The 18,890-nt window shown below is 34.8% G+C and overlaps 1 protein-coding gene across 6 annotated transcripts in view; it reads left to right on the top strand.

The window, feature by feature from the left end:
• The window catches only part of LOC127864681 (uncharacterized), a 79,759-nt gene that overhangs the window by 18,578 nt on the left and 42,291 nt on the right, over positions 1-18,890 (top strand). For 4 of the 6 annotated variants that reach the window (XM_052404555.1, XM_052404554.1, XM_052404553.1 and 1 more), the window contains exon 1: positions 17,720-18,291. The exons of 1 other annotated variant lie outside the window; for it this stretch is intronic. In XM_052404555.1, the coding sequence (XP_052260515.1) occupies positions 17,957-18,291 (335 nt within the window). In that variant the 5' untranslated portion in view covers positions 17,720-17,956. Of the gene's footprint in view, positions 1-17,719; positions 18,292-18,890 lie in introns of those variants that run through there. One more of the 6 variants, XM_052404556.1, reaches the window with a different exon arrangement.

Below are 18,890 nucleotides of genomic sequence, written 5' to 3'. Positions count from 1 at the left end.
TAAAGGTTTGACAGTGTTCCATTTGTATTAAAAATGCTAAATATGAAGTGGACAAGTCTATGATATGATTTCATAGAAGTTAAAATTGCGTCTTTTTTTTTATGTATCGTGTTTACAGCAAGACTTCATTTACTTGAGGATCAATAACTCAAAACATTCTTCAGCTTGTTGCTTTCCAACTTTCCAATACAGAAACCTCAGTAACATAACACTACAAGAATTTCAGTCATCAGTCATTCAGCCTTGAGTTTGTATCAAGTTGTGAGATATTTAGTTGTCAAATATAGGGGCCCAAATCGGCCCCATAAAAAATGCTGGAACTATATATTTTCCCCAAACAACTTCCTAAAATTCCCAATTGAAGGTAAAGTAAAAGCAATTTATCACAATACCAAGTTTATCTCTCTACCCAACTCTATTAATTGAACCTTATTAAATGCAATATTAAAAACGCTTAAAAATAAATGTATCACAATATCAAGTTAATCTCCCTACCCAGCTCTATAACTTGAACCTTATTTCATATAAATACAATATTGAAAACGCTTATTCCTGATTATATAGTATTTGTAAGCAAAAAACCAACAACGCCAATGTCCCAATTTGTGGTCAAAACACCAAGAATTTTCCCTATTAGAAGGACTCCGGCCTCATTCCACAAACTTAAGTTAAGTCTGCTTACAGTCTGTTGTTGAGTGCTTTTTCAAGAAACATATGTGCCTCCCTCTGGGATAATGGGACTAAATGCATGTGTGTAAAGTGTGGTCCCAGATTAGCCTGTGTAGTCTGTACAGGGACTAAATGCATGTGTGTAAAGTGTGGTCCCAGATTAGCCTGTGTAGTCTGCACAGGTACTAAATGCATGTGTGTAAAGTGTCGTCCCAGATTAACCAGTGTAGTCTGTACAGGGACTAAATGCATGTGTGTAAAGTGTGGTCCCAGATAAGCCTGTGTAGTCGGTACAGGGACTAAATGCATGTGTGTAAAGTGTGGTCCCAGATTAGCCTATGTAGCCTCTGCAGGGACTAAAAGCATGTGCGTAAAGTGTGGTCCCATATTAGCCTGTGTAGTCTGTACAGGAACTAAATGCATGTGTGTAAAGTGTGGTCCCAGATTAGCCTGTGTAGTCTGTACAGGAACTAAATGCATGTGTGTAAAGTGTGGTCCCAGATTAGCCTGTGTGGTCTGTACAGGGACTAAATGCATGTGTGTAAAGTGTGGTCCCAGATTAGCCTGTGTAGTCTGTACAGGGACTATTAATGCATGTGCGTTAAGTGTGGTCCCAGATTAGCCTGTGTAGTCTGTACAGGGACTAAATGCATGTGCGTAAAGTGTGGTCCCAGATTAGCCTGTGTAATCTGTACAGGGACTAAATGCATGTGCGTTAAGTGTGGTCCCAGATTAGCCTGTGTAGTCTGCACAGGGACTAAATACATGTGTTTAAAGTGTGGTCCCAGATTAGCCTGTGTAGTCTGCACAGGGACTAAATGCATGTGTGTAAAGTGTGGTCCCAGATTAGCCTGTGTAGTCTGTACAGGGACTATTAATGCATGTGCATTAAGTGTGGTCCCAGATTCTCCGTAACAAGGAAGATTTTAGGCGGGCTAGTCTATTAATGATGACAAATTTTAAACTGAAACTGAAAGACACACTCAATTAACAATGCTTTTATTGTTACTTCTTACTTGGAAAAGTATTTTTAGTATTACTAAGCATTGGTTAAAGAGGTTTGTATTTAGAAGATTCAATCTGCACTCTTATTATGCAATTTCAAACAAGCCCCACAATAAACTTTGCAAACAAATTGTAATTGACGGACATGTATATGTTAACATACAATATATCAATGTGCTATGTTTTCTCCTAGATCATCTATGACAGTATAGTACTTGCATATAACTGCATATACAATTATTGTTATCATTTATGTCAATGGTTTTCATACCTAGATACAATAAATAATGTCCCTTTTGCCTTATAATAATGTCTTGAGCAAACGTTTTGGTTAAAATTGAAGTCATAAGTGAATTTTAACGAGTTAAACATTTCACTGCAATTTACATTATAATTTCACCATTGGTAATAGGGCCTATATAGGAGTCACTTTGTCTGTCTGTCTGTCTGTCTGACGGTCTGTCTGTCTGTCCAGAAATTTTGTCCGGACCATAACTATGTCATTTATTGTTAGATTTTAAAATGACTTAGTACATTTGTTCACCATCATGGGACGGTGTGGTGCGCGAAAGAATTACGTCGATATGCCCAAGGCCAAGGTCATACTTGGGGTTCAAAAGTCAAATGCTTGTCCTGGCCATTACTTTGTTGTTCATTGTGGGATTTTAAAATAATTTGCCATAGGTGTTCACCATCAGCGGACGGTGTGTCCGAGAAAGAATTACGTCGATATCTTAAATGTCAAGGTCACACAGTTTGAGCTCAAAGGTAAAAGATGGCCATAAATGAGCTTGCCCGGGCCATTACTATGCCGTTCATTGTGAGATTTTAAAAACATTGGCACATTTGTTCACCATCATTGGACGGTGTGTCGCGCGAAAGAATTGTGTGGATATCTCCAAGGCCAAGGTCAGTATACTTTTAGTTCAAAGGTCAAAAATGGCCATAAATGATCTTGTCCGAGCCATAACTATATCAATGTTTTTTTCAAAGTCATTGGACGGCGTGTCATGTGAAAGAATTCAAGAATTAAAAGTTCAAAATGGCCATAAATGATAATGGCATAATAATTCTTAAAAGTTGCCTTAAATTAGGTTCTCTTGTTTTGTGAAGACAGCATGCAAATTAGTCTGTGTCAATGCAGCATGTGGAGGTATACGTCAGGTCTGTGACAAAGCTCTAGTTAATTTTGTTCTAATTGGTCCCCTACCGGTTTCACCAGAGGGGACTTATGGTTTTGTATTCGTCCGTCCGTCACACTTTCCTGGATCCTGCAATAACTCTAAAGTTCTTAGTATTTTTCATGAAACTTGGAATATGGATAGATGGCAATATGGACATTATGCACGTCATTTCATTTTGTTCCTACGTCAAAATGTGTGGTTGCTATGGCAACAAATAGACTAGAAATACTGCTGAAAATGGTGTTTTTTTCTGGATCCTGCGATAACTCTAAAAGTTCTTAATTTATTTTTCATCAAACTTGGAATATGGATAGATGGCAATATGGACATTATGCACGTCATTTCATTTTGTTCCTACGTAAAAAATTCCAGTTGCTATGGCAACAAATAGACTAGAAATACTGCTTAAAATGGTGTTTTTTTCTGGATCCTGTGCGATAACTCTAAAAGTTCTTCATATTTTTTCATGAAACTTGGAATATGGATAGATGGCAATATGGACATTATGCACGTCACTTTATTTTGTTCCTACGTCAAAAATTCTGGTTGCTATGACAACAAATAAAAAAAATATTCTGACAATGGTGGAATTTCTGACAATGGTGGAGCCGGTAGGGGACTTTTATTGCTTGGCAATAGTCTTGTTAATTATCCTTCTACAAACACCCGCTACCTATTTTCTGTAGACATAGACTAAAATCCAAGGATGTTTTGCGATAAATCATGTGGTTTTACTGCAATAAATCATGGAGTTATTCTGCAATCAAAACCTATACATATTGATGGGCTTTTTCACTTCTTTGAGTGTGACCTGCATGGGTCAGCCATCTCACAATTTTGATGCAAGAGTTTTACAAATCGAATATATTCACAATAGGTCACAAAAAACAGCCTTTCTAAACTGTTTGGCATGTACTTTTAAGCTTTACACTGTCAAAAGCATAGATTTGACATTCAAAAGTACAATATGTGTTGCTGTTTTTTGTTTGCATATCTGATTTTGCAAATTGTGTTTCCCACTCAGATGACGTGTTATGCTTATTTAAATGCAAAAGGCGGAGTGATATAGCTTTGTCATTGTCCGTGCGTCAGTCATCAGTCTGCCTATCAGTCTGTCCATCTGTCTGTCTGTCCCTAACGCTTAGGGTTATATCTCAGACACTATATAAGTTTCAACATGAAACTTCATAGGTGTATAGATATTAATGAGGATAAGGCGGGGGATATCAATTCAACGAAATTGCTTTTTGTTAAGAATTGAAAATTATAAAATTGGTGAAACCACTGTTATGACGTAAGATCGGCTTATAAACCACAGTTACCACACCATTGCATTTGGCCATAAGTAAATTGTATAGTCAAACTTGAGATCCCTTGTTTAAGTGCTTTTTCGCAGATTTGTGCATGTACTGAAGTTTGTCACTAAATGCTTTATATTGATACATGTAAACAACAGATCTAAAAAGTTTCAGGAAAAAAGCAAAAATTCAATTATAAACATTAAATAGTAACCCTCAACTCGAACCACTGGCCCCTGGAGTAAAAGTCTACCTCTTAAACTAATCGGCCATCTGTGCCAGGGCCCTCAATCCATTTTAGGGGAAGCGGGTTGCTACCCATAGCAGGGGGAATTTTCGCGGCGTTTCCCTTTTGGGGGGATTTTTTACTTTCTCTCTAATTATAACATTTGTACATGTTTGCACTATATTCATTGCTTTTTTTATAATTTAGTATGTTTGGCAAGATTATATGAAAATAGAATTGAGATATAATAATCATAAGATTCATCTATCTATAAAAAAAAAAAAAAAAAGTTTTTTTTTTTTTTTTAGGGGGAATTTTTCCCCCAAAAAGGGGAAAAAAGTATACTTTTCGGGGGGGGGGGATTGAGGGCCCTGTGTGCTAAAACAATGAGGGATGTACATGTATTTTTATACTTTATATAAGCAATCGTCATAGTTTCAAAAAATATAACCACAACAAAAGAACACTCCAAATTATTGAATCGTTTTGCATTGCAACACTTTATAATTATCAGATTTTTAAATCCTCAAAAGATGCATATATAGTGGATATTTTAGATAATGATAAATGTTTAGTAGTACTGTTTCCTCACAAATATCATAACTGCAATGAAAATTTACGAATCTGAAACAACTTTGTTAAATTTATTCAATTTACCAAAACATGAAAAGGCCCCTTTAAAAAAGTCAGTGTAGATTCACTTTAAAGAAATCACATAAGATTAAAGCATGCACTTTTACAACGGAAATAGCTTGAACAAGAAAGACCATGTGCTGCAAGTGAAAACACATGAGTAATGTGGTGATGACCGATAGCCAGACAAGTGCAGCAATCTGGAGTTGATTTGTAGTCTTATCCATTATAAGTTTAAATATTGTTTGAATCTTTCTTTCCAAATTGATTTAATTGCATTTTCGTGAAATGCGTTAAAATTTCAGACATTGTAGGGAATTAATTATTATTGACAAAGGGTTTAAACTTGGAAAAAAATATATGGCTAGCATTTCTCATAAGAGAACAAAAATCAATGTATTACTAATGTGTCAAACCAAGCAATAGACATAACATAGACAACATTTTAGTGTTTGTCAAAAGTATTGACTATGGATCATTGACAATACAGTTAACCTGTCAGAATAATGTTGCTCATATGATATATGATTTTATTTTTTGAACGCACAAGTGCCCAGCCAAAGAAAGTATGATAATATTGTACTATATCTATGCATAGAAACATAATTTTACAATTTCTATGTTACTATTGTTTGTAACATTTTGAAGCGATTGTGACTAAATTTTTCACAATTTTGATATTGTTGGGACTTTGTTAATGATCTTGCATAAATAAATGTGTTTTCATGACAACTCCACACCCAAACTGCAACAAAAAATGTCAAAGATGACAGTAGCCAAATGCAGATTGACGACGAACATGTTGAAGCTATTTGTACAAGTCCTATGATACTTGAGACTGTTGATGACAAAGTCTATGCACCGAGCAATGGTGCCCATGAAACACTGGAAACAGTTGTACAAGTTGAAGATGGTGTAGGCAAATTCATTAAAATACCATTCTTCAATTGGTACAATTCATAACTTGATTTTTCCCAATTGGAAGATTTCGCGACTCGTTTTTTTCCCAATTTGATGATTTCACGACGCGAAAAATTCCCAATGGGGCACAGGACCCATTCCCAATTAGGTGAAAAAAATCACTGAAAGTAGATCACAGTTACAGTACAGATCTAGTAAAGCAAGCTCTGACATTCAAATAAGGTCAAATAAAGCATATTCCAAGCGAATTCATGCACATAATTTCACTATAGAAATAATTTTTTTTATCTGAACAATATTTAGGTCGAGGTAACATTGGGGTCAATTGATGAATTAAAAAACCTGGTCATGTTAAAGGTTATGCAAACATTGTTGAAACTGTACAAGCTACCCTTATGATTCATTGGTCCGAATTTGTATCATCGCAATATTACAAAAACTGTCAATTGTCAATTACAAAAACTGTCAATTCTAAGATAAGTGTATTACAAACTTGGGTTACCATTTAAATGGAAAAACGTATAGACACTATAAATGCTATATTTTGTTTAAGTCAAATGAAAGGTGGTCTGAATGGTTAAGAGGCACATGGTTTATGTAGATTTTATAAATATCAACATACTATGCACCATCAGCGCCCTCAAAATGCAAAGCTTATAGTTTTACTATTTTGTATGTTGACTTGCATCCTTAATGTTAGTTATGATCCTGGAGTCTAGATTACATTCTGCACTCCATGGACCACATCCTTTTAAACACTAAAGATAGACCAAAAACTACTTATAACTTGTTATATTCTGAACAGACTTGTCACTTCGGTTTCGCAAATTTATTTCTAATGTTGTAAATGCATAGTGATTCTCTACAACAGCGGTTTAAATTTGAATGCAGTTGTATAAGCTGGTCACAAAAAGAGGTTCACACAATATGTATAACAAAATGACTGTTAAATATTCTTTGCTTTAGTATATTCCTTGCATCTTGTATTTTGGTCCTCTAAAAATAGTTTTAGCTAATGTGGTTATTGGCTTGTCAGCTAACCGATTGAAGGGATCGACTTATTTTCCGTGGGAATGTTACAAGTTAGTTATGTCGTGGGAACGGCTTACTTAGTATAGGGAAAAAATCGAGATAGAAAACAGAGGAGTGCAAAACAAAATAACAGAGGAGTGCAGTATATTGTTTTGTGCAATCCTCCTTTATTTAAAGCACTGCTTTTATTTTCATTGCCTCTCTCATGCATTTAGTTTTGCATCCCTCTTTATTACTCGATATAATATACACCTCTTATCTACACTCATTTTCTCGACTCAGTAAGTCATTCCCACGACATAGCTAACTCGTTCCATCAAGTTATTATGTCCCAGGAACGAGATAGAACAAGAGGATTGCATTTAAAACAAAAGAGGAATAAATGTCATCTCTATGGCAACGTACATCAGAGATCTTGATAATATATTTTTATGTCCCCCACCACTATAATGTTTTTGCCCTGTCTGTTGGTTTGCTTTTGTGTTTGTTTGTTTGCTCCAACTTTAACATTTGCAATAACTTTTTCAATATTCAAGATAGCAACTTGATATTTGGCATGCATGTGTATCTCATGGAGCTTCATATTTTGAGTGGTGAAAGGTCAAGGTCATCCTTCAAGGTCAGAGGTCAAATATATGGGCCAAAATCGCTCATTTTATGAATACTTTTGCAATATTGAAGATAGCAAGTTGATATTTGGCATGCATGTGTATCTCATGGAGCTGCACATTTTGATCGGTGAAAGGTCAAGGTCATCCTTCAAGGTCAAAGGTCAAATATATAGATTCAAAGCAGTTCAAATGGGGACATTGTGTTTCTGACAAACACATATCTTGTTTAAACCTAAATAAAGTGTCTTAATATCATGCCACTTGAAATAAAAGAGCCCTCATGTGGATACAGTTTTATATACCATTTATTGATGTAATATATTTTAAATGTGCTGACACCATTATGTTATTGATGGTATACTATATCATTAATGTTTCTGGTATAATAATCAAACAATGAACTTGTTCTGTAATTATACTTCTGATAGGTTATGTATGTTCTTGGCTAACCCTTTCCCCAGAAGAAGCAAAGTGGAAATGGCTTTTGCAACCATCATAAAACCAGAACATCCTGCGAGTAACTCGCATGCTCTTCAGGTTTTATGCTGTTTGCTGCTCATCAGTGGCTCATGGATGGAAATGAAGCCTTTAAACTTAAAACTAGTGGTAAAGGGTTACTACATTCGGAAGCAATTATCTATACACAACATGTAGTACTTTTTAACGTAATATATTATTTGATAAAATTCTAAATTGCTGACTGACATGGAAATTACATTTAATATAAATATATTTTAATATGTTCATCAATAGTAACTTAGCATTAACCAGGGATACTACATTATGAAGTTAACATTGACTTATCAATGCCAATTTCAAGTTTAAAACACTGAACTTGTCAAATATATAGAAGCTTTTAGTTGAATTTGCTATGATAACATGACAATTGTAAGAATTTAATATTCACTCTCTACATATACACCATCTACATACTGCTGAAAGGAAGATTTTAATACTTAGTCATGTCAGCACACTTTAACCGCTGCTTGAAAACCACAAGTGTTCTTCTTAACAAGGAAGATTAGTGGCAGCTGGTCTATTGATAGTGAGAAGTGTTCAATCCTAACTAAGTGATGTGGGAAGCATATACAGACTAGAACAATACCCTCATTGTGAGTATGCGCTAGAAAAAGTATTTTGCTTTTATCAAATGAAAACCCCAGTGCGGTCAACAACTTTATTTTCAGAAGATTCAATGTGTATTATTATGATGAAACACTTTTAAAGTCAAGTTATAGTTTATGTTAGCAGCAAAAACAATTTTCATTCACCAGTTTCAGTCAAATGCCTTGCAACGCAAAGGACCCCAGCCTATTTACAAACTTGTTGAATATAAACCCTGTTGACAGTGCTCTGTCAACTCTACACAGATGTACCTAGCGTGTGTTCTTGTTATCTAAAATTAGCACAAGGTGCTTACTGAGTGCTTTTATGGTGACATTTTGTCCATTGTTAAACATGCATTGTTAAACATGCATTGTCAGTTGTCAAAATGTCACACTGTTAACACACTTGAGATAATATATATATATTTTGAATATTCATGAAACTTTGTCTGACAATTGGTCTAAAAAATAAATGTGTCGGTTACAAAACTGGGTCCAAAAACTAGATCACTAGGTCAAATTTAATGAAAAGTTTCTGAACTTTCTAGAAGTTACATTTTTACCCAAACCTCACGAAACTTGCTCATTATGCTTTTACTAATGCAGGCTTTTTCCGCCCTATGCCACGGGTCCGAAATTCGGCCCCATTCCCAATGCAAATTTGGTTGTTTTTTTCCCAATTGAAAAAAAAAATTCCCAATTCCAAAAAAAAACTTAAAATATATAAGTTTACCTCATCCAGTGTAGAAAATAGAAATATTGCATAATTAAATTATCTGCTGCCTTGAATTTTTTTTTTTAACTGTAAAATATGTTAATGATTATTTAAGACTTTGCTTATTTTCCAAAAAAAAAAATCTGGCGCTTCGCGCGTTTTTTTTCACCTCAAAAAAGGCCAGGCCTTTTTCCTAAATTCAGATTAAACAAGAAATATCTTTAAAAAAGATATACTGCATTGATAGTTCAATGGATGAGATCAAGGATAGCGATTGTCTTTTTCTGTGCAGTCCTTAGCTGCATCATACGCAGTACGGGATGTTACGCGGAGTTTTCGCGGCTTATGTTACATTATTACATATTGCTGGTCATAAACCTATAGAAACAAAACAGAAAACCAAAAGAAGAATGGAAGTGAAATTAAAACATATGAGTCAACCGGCCACACGCGAAGTATCCGTATTTATAGGCGCGTTCTTCGAACAAACCTGTTTTAGTGGTTTGTCGGGCATTGCCATTTGATTCGATTATTAATATTATCGAGAATCATCGCGCTCATGCTTAATACATTAGTCAATATGGTGGAATAATTATTGTTAAATTAATCACAAATAATATTTATCATTGTATTGTTGAAAACACATTAAGAATCTATTATTGACATACCATAATTATATTGCGGAATATCTTCATTTAACATATTTCTGGTCTAAAGAATATTCCAGGTCACCTAGTTCACGGAGAGCGTCTTTATTATTTTACTGGCCGCGAACTCCGGTGATGACCTGTATATAAACTCGATACCTCGCGGGTTGAAATGCAATCCATTAAAGTGAGGCCTCGCTTCCACTGCTCTTTATACTTTTACATGTTTACATGTTGACAGGAATGTGAAAGTAAGTGCTAAATATGAGAACATAGCTTTTAAGTATCAACGCTTTTGCGCTGGTAATTCTATGAAAATAAAAGGTGCACGCACAAACTGTATTGATGTCGAGAATTGAGTGTAAAACTGTTCTATCTATAAAGCCTTTTCATTAGAGATAAAATTGTTTCATGCAGTAGAACAGTGTTACAAAGACGCGGATATGTTTCAAATGTTCTGGTGGTATACTCAAATCAGCCAATGGCAATCTTCACGATAGTTCATTTTATCCACTAGCCATTCGGGCTACTTGAATGGTGAAGACAAGTAGCCCAGCAGCAAAATTACTAGCCCAAAGTAAATTTGTTAAAATATACACCCTGCTAAAGGGTTTCATCTTTCAATAGCAGATAATCTATTAAAAAGTAAAATTGTATCCAGGGTATGTTAACTGTAAAGCCTATTGCAAAAACAATTGCAACACAATATAACAAGTCAAAGTAATTATGTCCTTTTATTAATCTTAAGTCTTTAACATGTGATGAACAACTTCTTCGTTCATCTCATCATCACTGCCATCCTGGAGATCCTCTTTGTCAGAAACCATACCCTGTAAAACAAGCAACCTGATACATGTAGTTATTTTCCAGAAGTTTACTTGACAAGTGAAGGCATAGATGGCATACTTTTATCATACATGTTGACTTATTTCTTATGCTGTGTTTTTAAGCATAGCTTATTAAACTCTGTCTTACAGAAGTAGCTTCTCCTTCATCACTGATTTTTGACCACTTTTCTTGAAATTCACGTTTCCGTGATTTTTCATAGTCATTTCTTGACTTACGATCAGTAGTGGGCAGTTGCTTGCCAGGCGTCGCTCCAGCTACGTATTTAAGCATTATGCAGCCTTATGCGCGTTGGGACTTACAACATTGGAAATAAACACACACACACAAGGTTACAAAGTAAAACGATGTTTATTCCGGAAATGCAAGCCGCAGACGTCGATTGGTTTACTTCAGCATTAAACACATCAGCATGACATGTGCCAATAGTAAATAACCAGTCTAAATTGTTCAACACGTGGCCTGGGCTACGACTTGAAAATGATTGTTGACTGTATGGACCAATCGGAACGCGTCTAAATCTCGTATTTTAGGCGAAGTTGAACGAAGTTCTGTCGGAAATCTTCGCTAAGTACTCACAAAATAATGACGTTTATCACACTTAAAAATGTAAACAGTATTGATACACGGAATTTCTACTGGCCCGACGGGCAAACGATATAGCAATTTTAATAGGCCGATGCTATAATTTACACGCCCAGGCCACCGGGCGTGCGCTTATTTTGCAGACTGCAATGGAATAAATGAAGTGTATTCATTCGTACCTAGCAGCGGGAAATTTTATTTGAATTTTATTGGACACTTACAAAGGTCAGGTAAGGTGAAAAGCTGGCTTAATACTGCAGCTACGCCGAAAAAACCTGCACTTATCACACATGTTCATAATATTTTGTAAAATTTTAATAATAAGCTATCAAAATAGTCGATTTTTACCATTTAACGACTTCTTTGAAATATAAGAAACACTATTTACATGCGATTACTTTTACCAATTGAGCCAATTTTGCGATTCTTTTTTCCCAAAATGGTGGTTTTCACGAAAAGAAATTGCCAAAATTCCAGTGTGGCGTTTTCCCAAAATGGAGCGTAAAAAGCCTGTAATGGTATATCTGCTGAGTTTAAAAAGGGTTCAGGTCTACTGAAAAATATGAGTGCCAAAGGGCTTTGAAGTGTTCCATATGATTGTGAAAAATTTAGAAGCCAAATGTTTTTTTCCTTTTCACCTTGAAACTCAGATCAACACAAGTATTAACATAATGTTTCAGCTGAATTCAACATTGCTTCTCTCCATTCCAAAATACGACTCAACTAATTAGGTGAACGTCCTATAGTTAAGAAGTATATATAAATAATTTTTGTTTGTCGGCCAGTTTTGTCAGCGTATGTTTCCAGAAGGACACTTATATTTCTCAAGTGATCAAATTAAATTTTAAATATGTCATCAATTGGAGAAGTAGCCGTGCATGCCCCTTTTTCATGCACTGTATTTCACTTGTTCCTGAGTAATGTGCCTTTGGAATTACCCATTTTTATGGCATAGGCATAACATGTTTTAAGTTTGTGCACCCAACTTCTTCTTAATTTATGAAGCTTTTTAAATTACATTTGAAATCTTCCATGGCAATACAGTTTAGACATGCAAGACACATTTAAAGTCATAGAAAGAGTGGGGATAGAACTCGGGGCCTCTAGGAGGATACCATATCCACAATGTGCCTGTATCATTAATATAATGTTATGTGTAAACATGTAATGGTCAGCGTACTTTCACATTTACACTATAGTTTTAAATTTGTTAATAAGTTATGGTTTGGTTATAGATCAGTAGAAGGAACATCAAATAAAGCACTTCTAAGCTGAAAAAGGAATGAAGAAATTGAGGTGCACGGAATACCTATATAATTAAATCACACAATCACTATCTGTGATTTATTTAAATAGCTCTCTTTAATATAATGTTTACAGGAAATTTCAATGGGTAAGATCCTTTGCAGGTTAAAATTATGTGAATAAGTAAATGGAAATAATAAACCATAAAACATGTGATGACAAAGTTATGATGCTATGAAATACTTAATATAAAGAGATTGCCCTCCCCAATGAATCTATTTGTATAAGATCTTCCTTATGACTATATACACATGTAATATTCTTTGTTGTGCAATGTTGTTCATTATGTACACCTCAGGTTGACATTTAGGTATATCTGGCATTTCAAAATAAATGAAAAGGGTTGAACTGGCATTGTTAAGTACTGATCAACAAATTATGTTAACTTATAACTGATTTGTAGAACTCTTTTTGCAATTGTCATGTAAGGCAATTTAAACTGCAACAAATGTAATTGCTTTCAGATCATAAAATCATGTCAAATTATAAAGACCCAAATACATAAAAAAAACAACTGCATAAATCATTCCTTAATACAAAAGAATATGTATTAATGCTAGTAAACTAATAACAAATGTGAGGTCGCCGTAGCAAAAGTGGATATGGTGTCTGCAACCGGGAGATCACAGGTTACATTATGACTGTGGAAGCGTTACTATGATACCTCTGAAATATACAAAATACTGGTCGTACCCAGGAAACGAACTCAGATTTGTTCAAATAGCCTCAGGCGTCTGATGCAATAAAGTTAAAATAACTATTTTTATTTTTTTTAATAATTATTTTGTAACTTTTATAGTGGAGTTAAAGTAAATATGCTCTATCAATTGTTAAAGAAAACCTGTACACAGTAAACTTTTATGCTTGGCATAGGAACACAGTTTTCTGTTTGAATAATAATTGGAAAGTGTTATCATGCAATATGTCACTGCAGCATGGTATCTTGTTAAGGGTATATGCAATCATAATGGCATGTCTCACTGCACTTTGGTATCATGTTGAGGATTTCTGTCATCATATGTCATGTCACTGCAGCATGATATCATTTTGAGGGTTTCTGTCATCATATGTCATATGTCACTGCAGCATGGTATCATTTTGAGGGTTTCTGTCATCATATGTCATATGTCACTGCAGCATGGTATCATTTTGAGGGTTTCTGTCATCATATGTCATATGTCACTGCAGCATGATATTATGTTGAGGGTTTCTGTCATCATATGTCATATGTCACTGCACCATGGTATCCTGTTTAGGGTTTTTGTCATCATATGTCATATGTCACTGCAGCAAAGTACCCTGTTGAGGTTTTCTGTCATCATATATCATATGTCACTGCAGCATGGTATCCTGTTGAGGTTTTCTGTCATCATTTGTGTGTAATTGAATGGTATGAGAATCCTCAACACTATACTAATATATAAACATAGTTTATCTTAAAATGATAGTAATGCCCTTCTTGTAAGGAGTGTTGGTCGTTGTGCATCTCTTTATCAGCCACTCCTTCCTTGTTGTGTATGTCACAAAATCAGGTCTACACTTTCGTCATGTAATTCAGATTTCAAAATAACTTTTCCAAAAATGTCCATCTACACAAGACGTGGATAGCACTTAATTATCAAATGTGGCATTTATGCTCTATAACTAGATCATGATTAAAGGGTTAAAGGATTTTAAAACATAATTCTAGTAACTTTGAATAAAATCTGAACCTGTATGAGTCAGTGTGTGAGGCACAACATCATTTCGTGGCATCCTTGGTTTCAAGGTCAAGTTGTTTTAATGCCTTCACAAAGTGGGAGGCATTAAGAATTGCACTTGTCAGTCCATCAGTTAAAGTCTATATTTGTGTCCCAAAGCGTATGTTTTAAACTCCATTTTAAAGGGGCCTTTTCACGTTTTGGTATATTGACAAAATTAAAAAAAAGTTGTTTCAGATTCCCAAATTTTCGTTTTAATTATGATATTTGTGAGGAAACAGTAAAACTGAACAATTATATTCCTCTAAAATGGCCATTATATGTAAACTTTTACGTTTTAAAAACCTGATAATTTTAAAGGGTTGCAACATGATACTTTTGATTCAGAATAATTTGGAGAGTTCTGTTGTTGTCGTTATATTTTGTTAAGCTACGAGGATTGCTTATATATAGTATAAAATACATCCTGCATCGTATGAGCTCGGGTTGACCGAGTGGTCTAAGTGGTTGACTTTTACTCCAGGACTCCAGGGGTCAGTTGTTTAAGAAATAATCGATGTGTAAGCGTTGGTTATTGCGGTAATAACCAACGGTATGGAGTTCCGATGCGTAGGAATTAAACCACGAGGGCGTAGCCCAAGTGGTTTGATAACAAGCATAGGAACGACATACTGTTGGTTATTACCGCAATAACCAACGCTTACACGTCAATTATTTTGTTTCTAGCACGAGTTCGTTAATAAGTTATCCGCGATTTAAAGGTTATAATTGAGAATTATATTAACCGAACATCCTAAACTTTTCCGCAAAAACATGACGTCACCACAACAAGGACAATCAAATGACGTTGTCTTCATTCATAAACAGTGCGTGGACAATCAAAGTGACGTCATACTTACAACCGTTGGTAAATCGGGCTAATAACCAACGATACTTTTCCTTCTTTGTATATAGAAAATAAGTCACGTGCCTTGGTAGAATAAAGCCCTGATGCGGGTTACTTTGTTTTCTTTTTTTATAAATTTGATTCTTGATGTTTTTCTGGAGTTTTTTATGTCCCCCACATAGTAGTGGGGGACATATTATGGTTGGTTGGTCTGTTGGTTTGCGCCAACTTTAACATTTGCAATAACTTTTGCAATATTGAAGATAGCAACTTGATATTTAGCATGCATATGCATCTCATGGAGCTGCACATTTTGAGTGGTGAAAGTTCAAGGTCAAGGTCATCCTTCAAGGTCAAAGGTCAAATATATGGGTCAAAATCGCTCATTTAATGTACACTTTTGCAATATTTCAATATTCAAGATAGCAACTTGATATTTGGCATGCATGTGTATCTCATGGAGCTGCACATTTTGAGTGGTGAAAGGTCAAGGTCATCCTTCAAGGTCACAGGTCAAATATATGCGGTCAAAATCGCGCATTTATGAGTACTTTTGCAATATTTTAAGATAGCAACTCGATATTTGGCATGCATGTGTATCTCACGGAACTGCACATTTTAAGTGGTGAAAGGTCAAGGCCATCCTTCAAGGTCAAATGTATGGGTCAAAATTGCTCATGTAATGTCACTTCTGCAATATTGAAGCTAGCAATTTTATATTTGACATGCATGTGTATCTCATGGAGCTGCACATTTTGAGTGGTGAAGGGTCAAGGTCAAGGTCATCCTTCAAGGTCAAACGTCATATACGGGGACATGGTGTTTCACAAACACATCTTTTTTAGATCCAATGTTTACATTTATCAATATAAAGCATAAATGACGAACTCCAATACATGTGTAAAGGCACCTTCAATTACTTTATGGATTTCTCTTTCATAGCTGAACGACCTAACTATGTGGATTATTGTAAAGGAATTAAGACATTTCGGCTTTGACTAGTCCCCATATTTTGGTGTGATTAACTCCATTCTGTTTGGCTTATTTTATAACCCAAGCATTCACTGGTGGAGGACTTTTATGTTAAGGTTGATAGTAAAACAAGTCTTTGCTATGAATTAGTTTTTGAGAACTATTGCCATTTGTCATTTGTATAATAGCCCTGCAAACAAAGTGGGTGCATTGGTCTACAGGGGATGTGCCGATTGGTCAGTCAATTGGTGTGTCACGCTGCACATGTGTACTGTGTGTCCCGAACGTTTCTCTCAATTTAATATTTTCATTTATTTCGCTATTTTATTTGCAGAGCTACATGCTGTAGAACATGTGTGCTTTGTGTCATTTACTCATCTCTCAGTTTAATGTGATTCAACAAGAAACTTTTATATTACTTTTGTTTACAATGCCAACTGAAAAATGAGCTTGAATACTCAAGCGAAAAGCCATTATACGGTATAATACCTTTTATTTATTGGGGCCCTTTTGTTCATTAAATCTAAATCAGTGAGACACATTTTGAATTTCATTGTTACACAGGTCAAACATGTGTTGAAATGAAATTTTTTAAACAAAATAAAATGTTTATTGCTATAGAAATTATTTCCAAATTAATCAATAAGACGATTGGATTGCATATAGTTAGAATTTTGATTTTATAAATAAAAAATTATTATTTTCACAATTATGAATAAAGCCACTGTATAATCTTCATAAATTGCATTTTGCCCCAAGTATTTGGGCAACACTGACTCTTGAACTATTCACTGTTTAACTTCAAGCAGTGAGATATTTCCCCTTTGCTTTTACACAAGGGTTAAAACTACCTTCTTTATAAGGATATGTAACAATTTGGTTTACTGTACCGGAGAAGCAGTATAAAAGGGCCACAAACTCACAAAATGTCTACTTTTCAGTTGTATAATGGTGTGTAAACAGCAGAAAACAAAAACGATTATTATCATAATATTTAAGTTTGTATTTAATATTTTCCAATGAAATCTGGCATACATATACTTAAGTATACAAACAATATGTATGTGTAATTTTGTGGTTGAAAGTTATATAGGTATTGAATTACAGAAAAAGTTTTTTGTTGACTGCTTGAAATTCAAATTTCCCTGTAAATGCTAAGCACCGCCCACTTGAAAGGTTATGAAATTCTCTCAGCCAATAGCTAGCGAATCACTCAAATCAAGTTAACATGTAAATACAGATGCAATGCTATACCAAATGGCTGTCTGCTCAAACACGTGTTTCTATTTATAAACACTCTTATGTCAGCAGGAAATCACTGGCATATAAACCCAGCCTACTAGTTAATGCAGGTTAACATTTTACTACCGCAAAATCAAGCAGTTGAGATTTGGCTGCTTACGTGGTATTGTGCATAGTTACTTTGTTTAGTGACGGTAAAGCTTGAATGATATTGGGCTTGAATTTGATTTGTGTTTGAATTTATTTCAGTGTTAAATTCTTGGGCTGATTAACTTTTCAATCTTACTATATGTTTGTGTTTCATGGACCTTTTTCCAGAAACATACTTTAACTATTTAAATAAAAAGATTTTAATTTATGCACAAAAAATACAATGGCAACAGTTTCATTGTCTTCGGTTCCAAAACGTTTGCGTATGGTTGAAGACTTTCGGTGCACGTCTTGTCAAGAGCTGAATCTCGAGGAATCTGCAGATATTTACTGTGAGGCATGTCATATGTTTTACTGTAAAAGATGTGGTCACCTTCATAATCGGCTTTCTACAGAGCATACTACTGTTGGAAGGGGAGATATTAAGAAATGGCCAGTTCCAAAGGAGGTGGAGGATTTTCTCAGGATGTGTGAAGCACATGAGGATAAAATACTGACACAGTTTTGCCAAGACCACACTCAGCTGTGCTGCTCTGATTGTGTTGTAAAAATCCACAGGTATGGGACACATTTATATTCCTTTAGTTATAAATAATTAAGATACCAATAGATTTGATTTTCAAAATTTTGAAATAAATGATTCATGCGTGTACCTGAGCCTTACAGATGTACTTCCAGTAAAAGCGGGTGATTGTGTTCATAAATTCTCAAGCACATTGTATCTCAATATTGGCAAAATTTGGCTTTTGAAATGAGAAATCTTGATTATTCTGGATTATTTGGGAATAGACAGAAAATTTTATGTATTAAGAGATCAACATGTTATTTTTAACATCTTTTGCTTGTATCATTGTATTGGAAAATCCTTGTTTTCAAACTGTCATTTTGGACACAAACACTTTGTAAGAAAGGTTATAATAGTGGAATTGAAGTTGGAATTAAAGTTGCTCATAATCATTTGTGCATAAAATCTTGTCTAAAAATAAAAAGTTGGAGCCCATTCACAGAAATTACTGTGTAGAGTACTGAAATTTCCGGCTGGTGGTATATATTTTTACTACAAGATAGTCAATTTGGTTGTAGTCTTGTGCTTTTCTGGAAGCAAGAGTACCCGGAGGAAATTATAACAATCTGTCAGCTATGATGATCACAAACCT

The sequence above is a fragment of the Dreissena polymorpha genome, chromosome 1, assembly GCF_020536995.1.
Source record: "Dreissena polymorpha isolate Duluth1 chromosome 1, UMN_Dpol_1.0, whole genome shotgun sequence".
Taxonomy (NCBI): Eukaryota; Metazoa; Mollusca; class Bivalvia; order Myida; family Dreissenidae; genus Dreissena; species Dreissena polymorpha.
The sequence above is the reverse complement of the archived record's forward strand: the minus strand, read 5'-3'. Positions and strand labels throughout refer to the sequence as shown.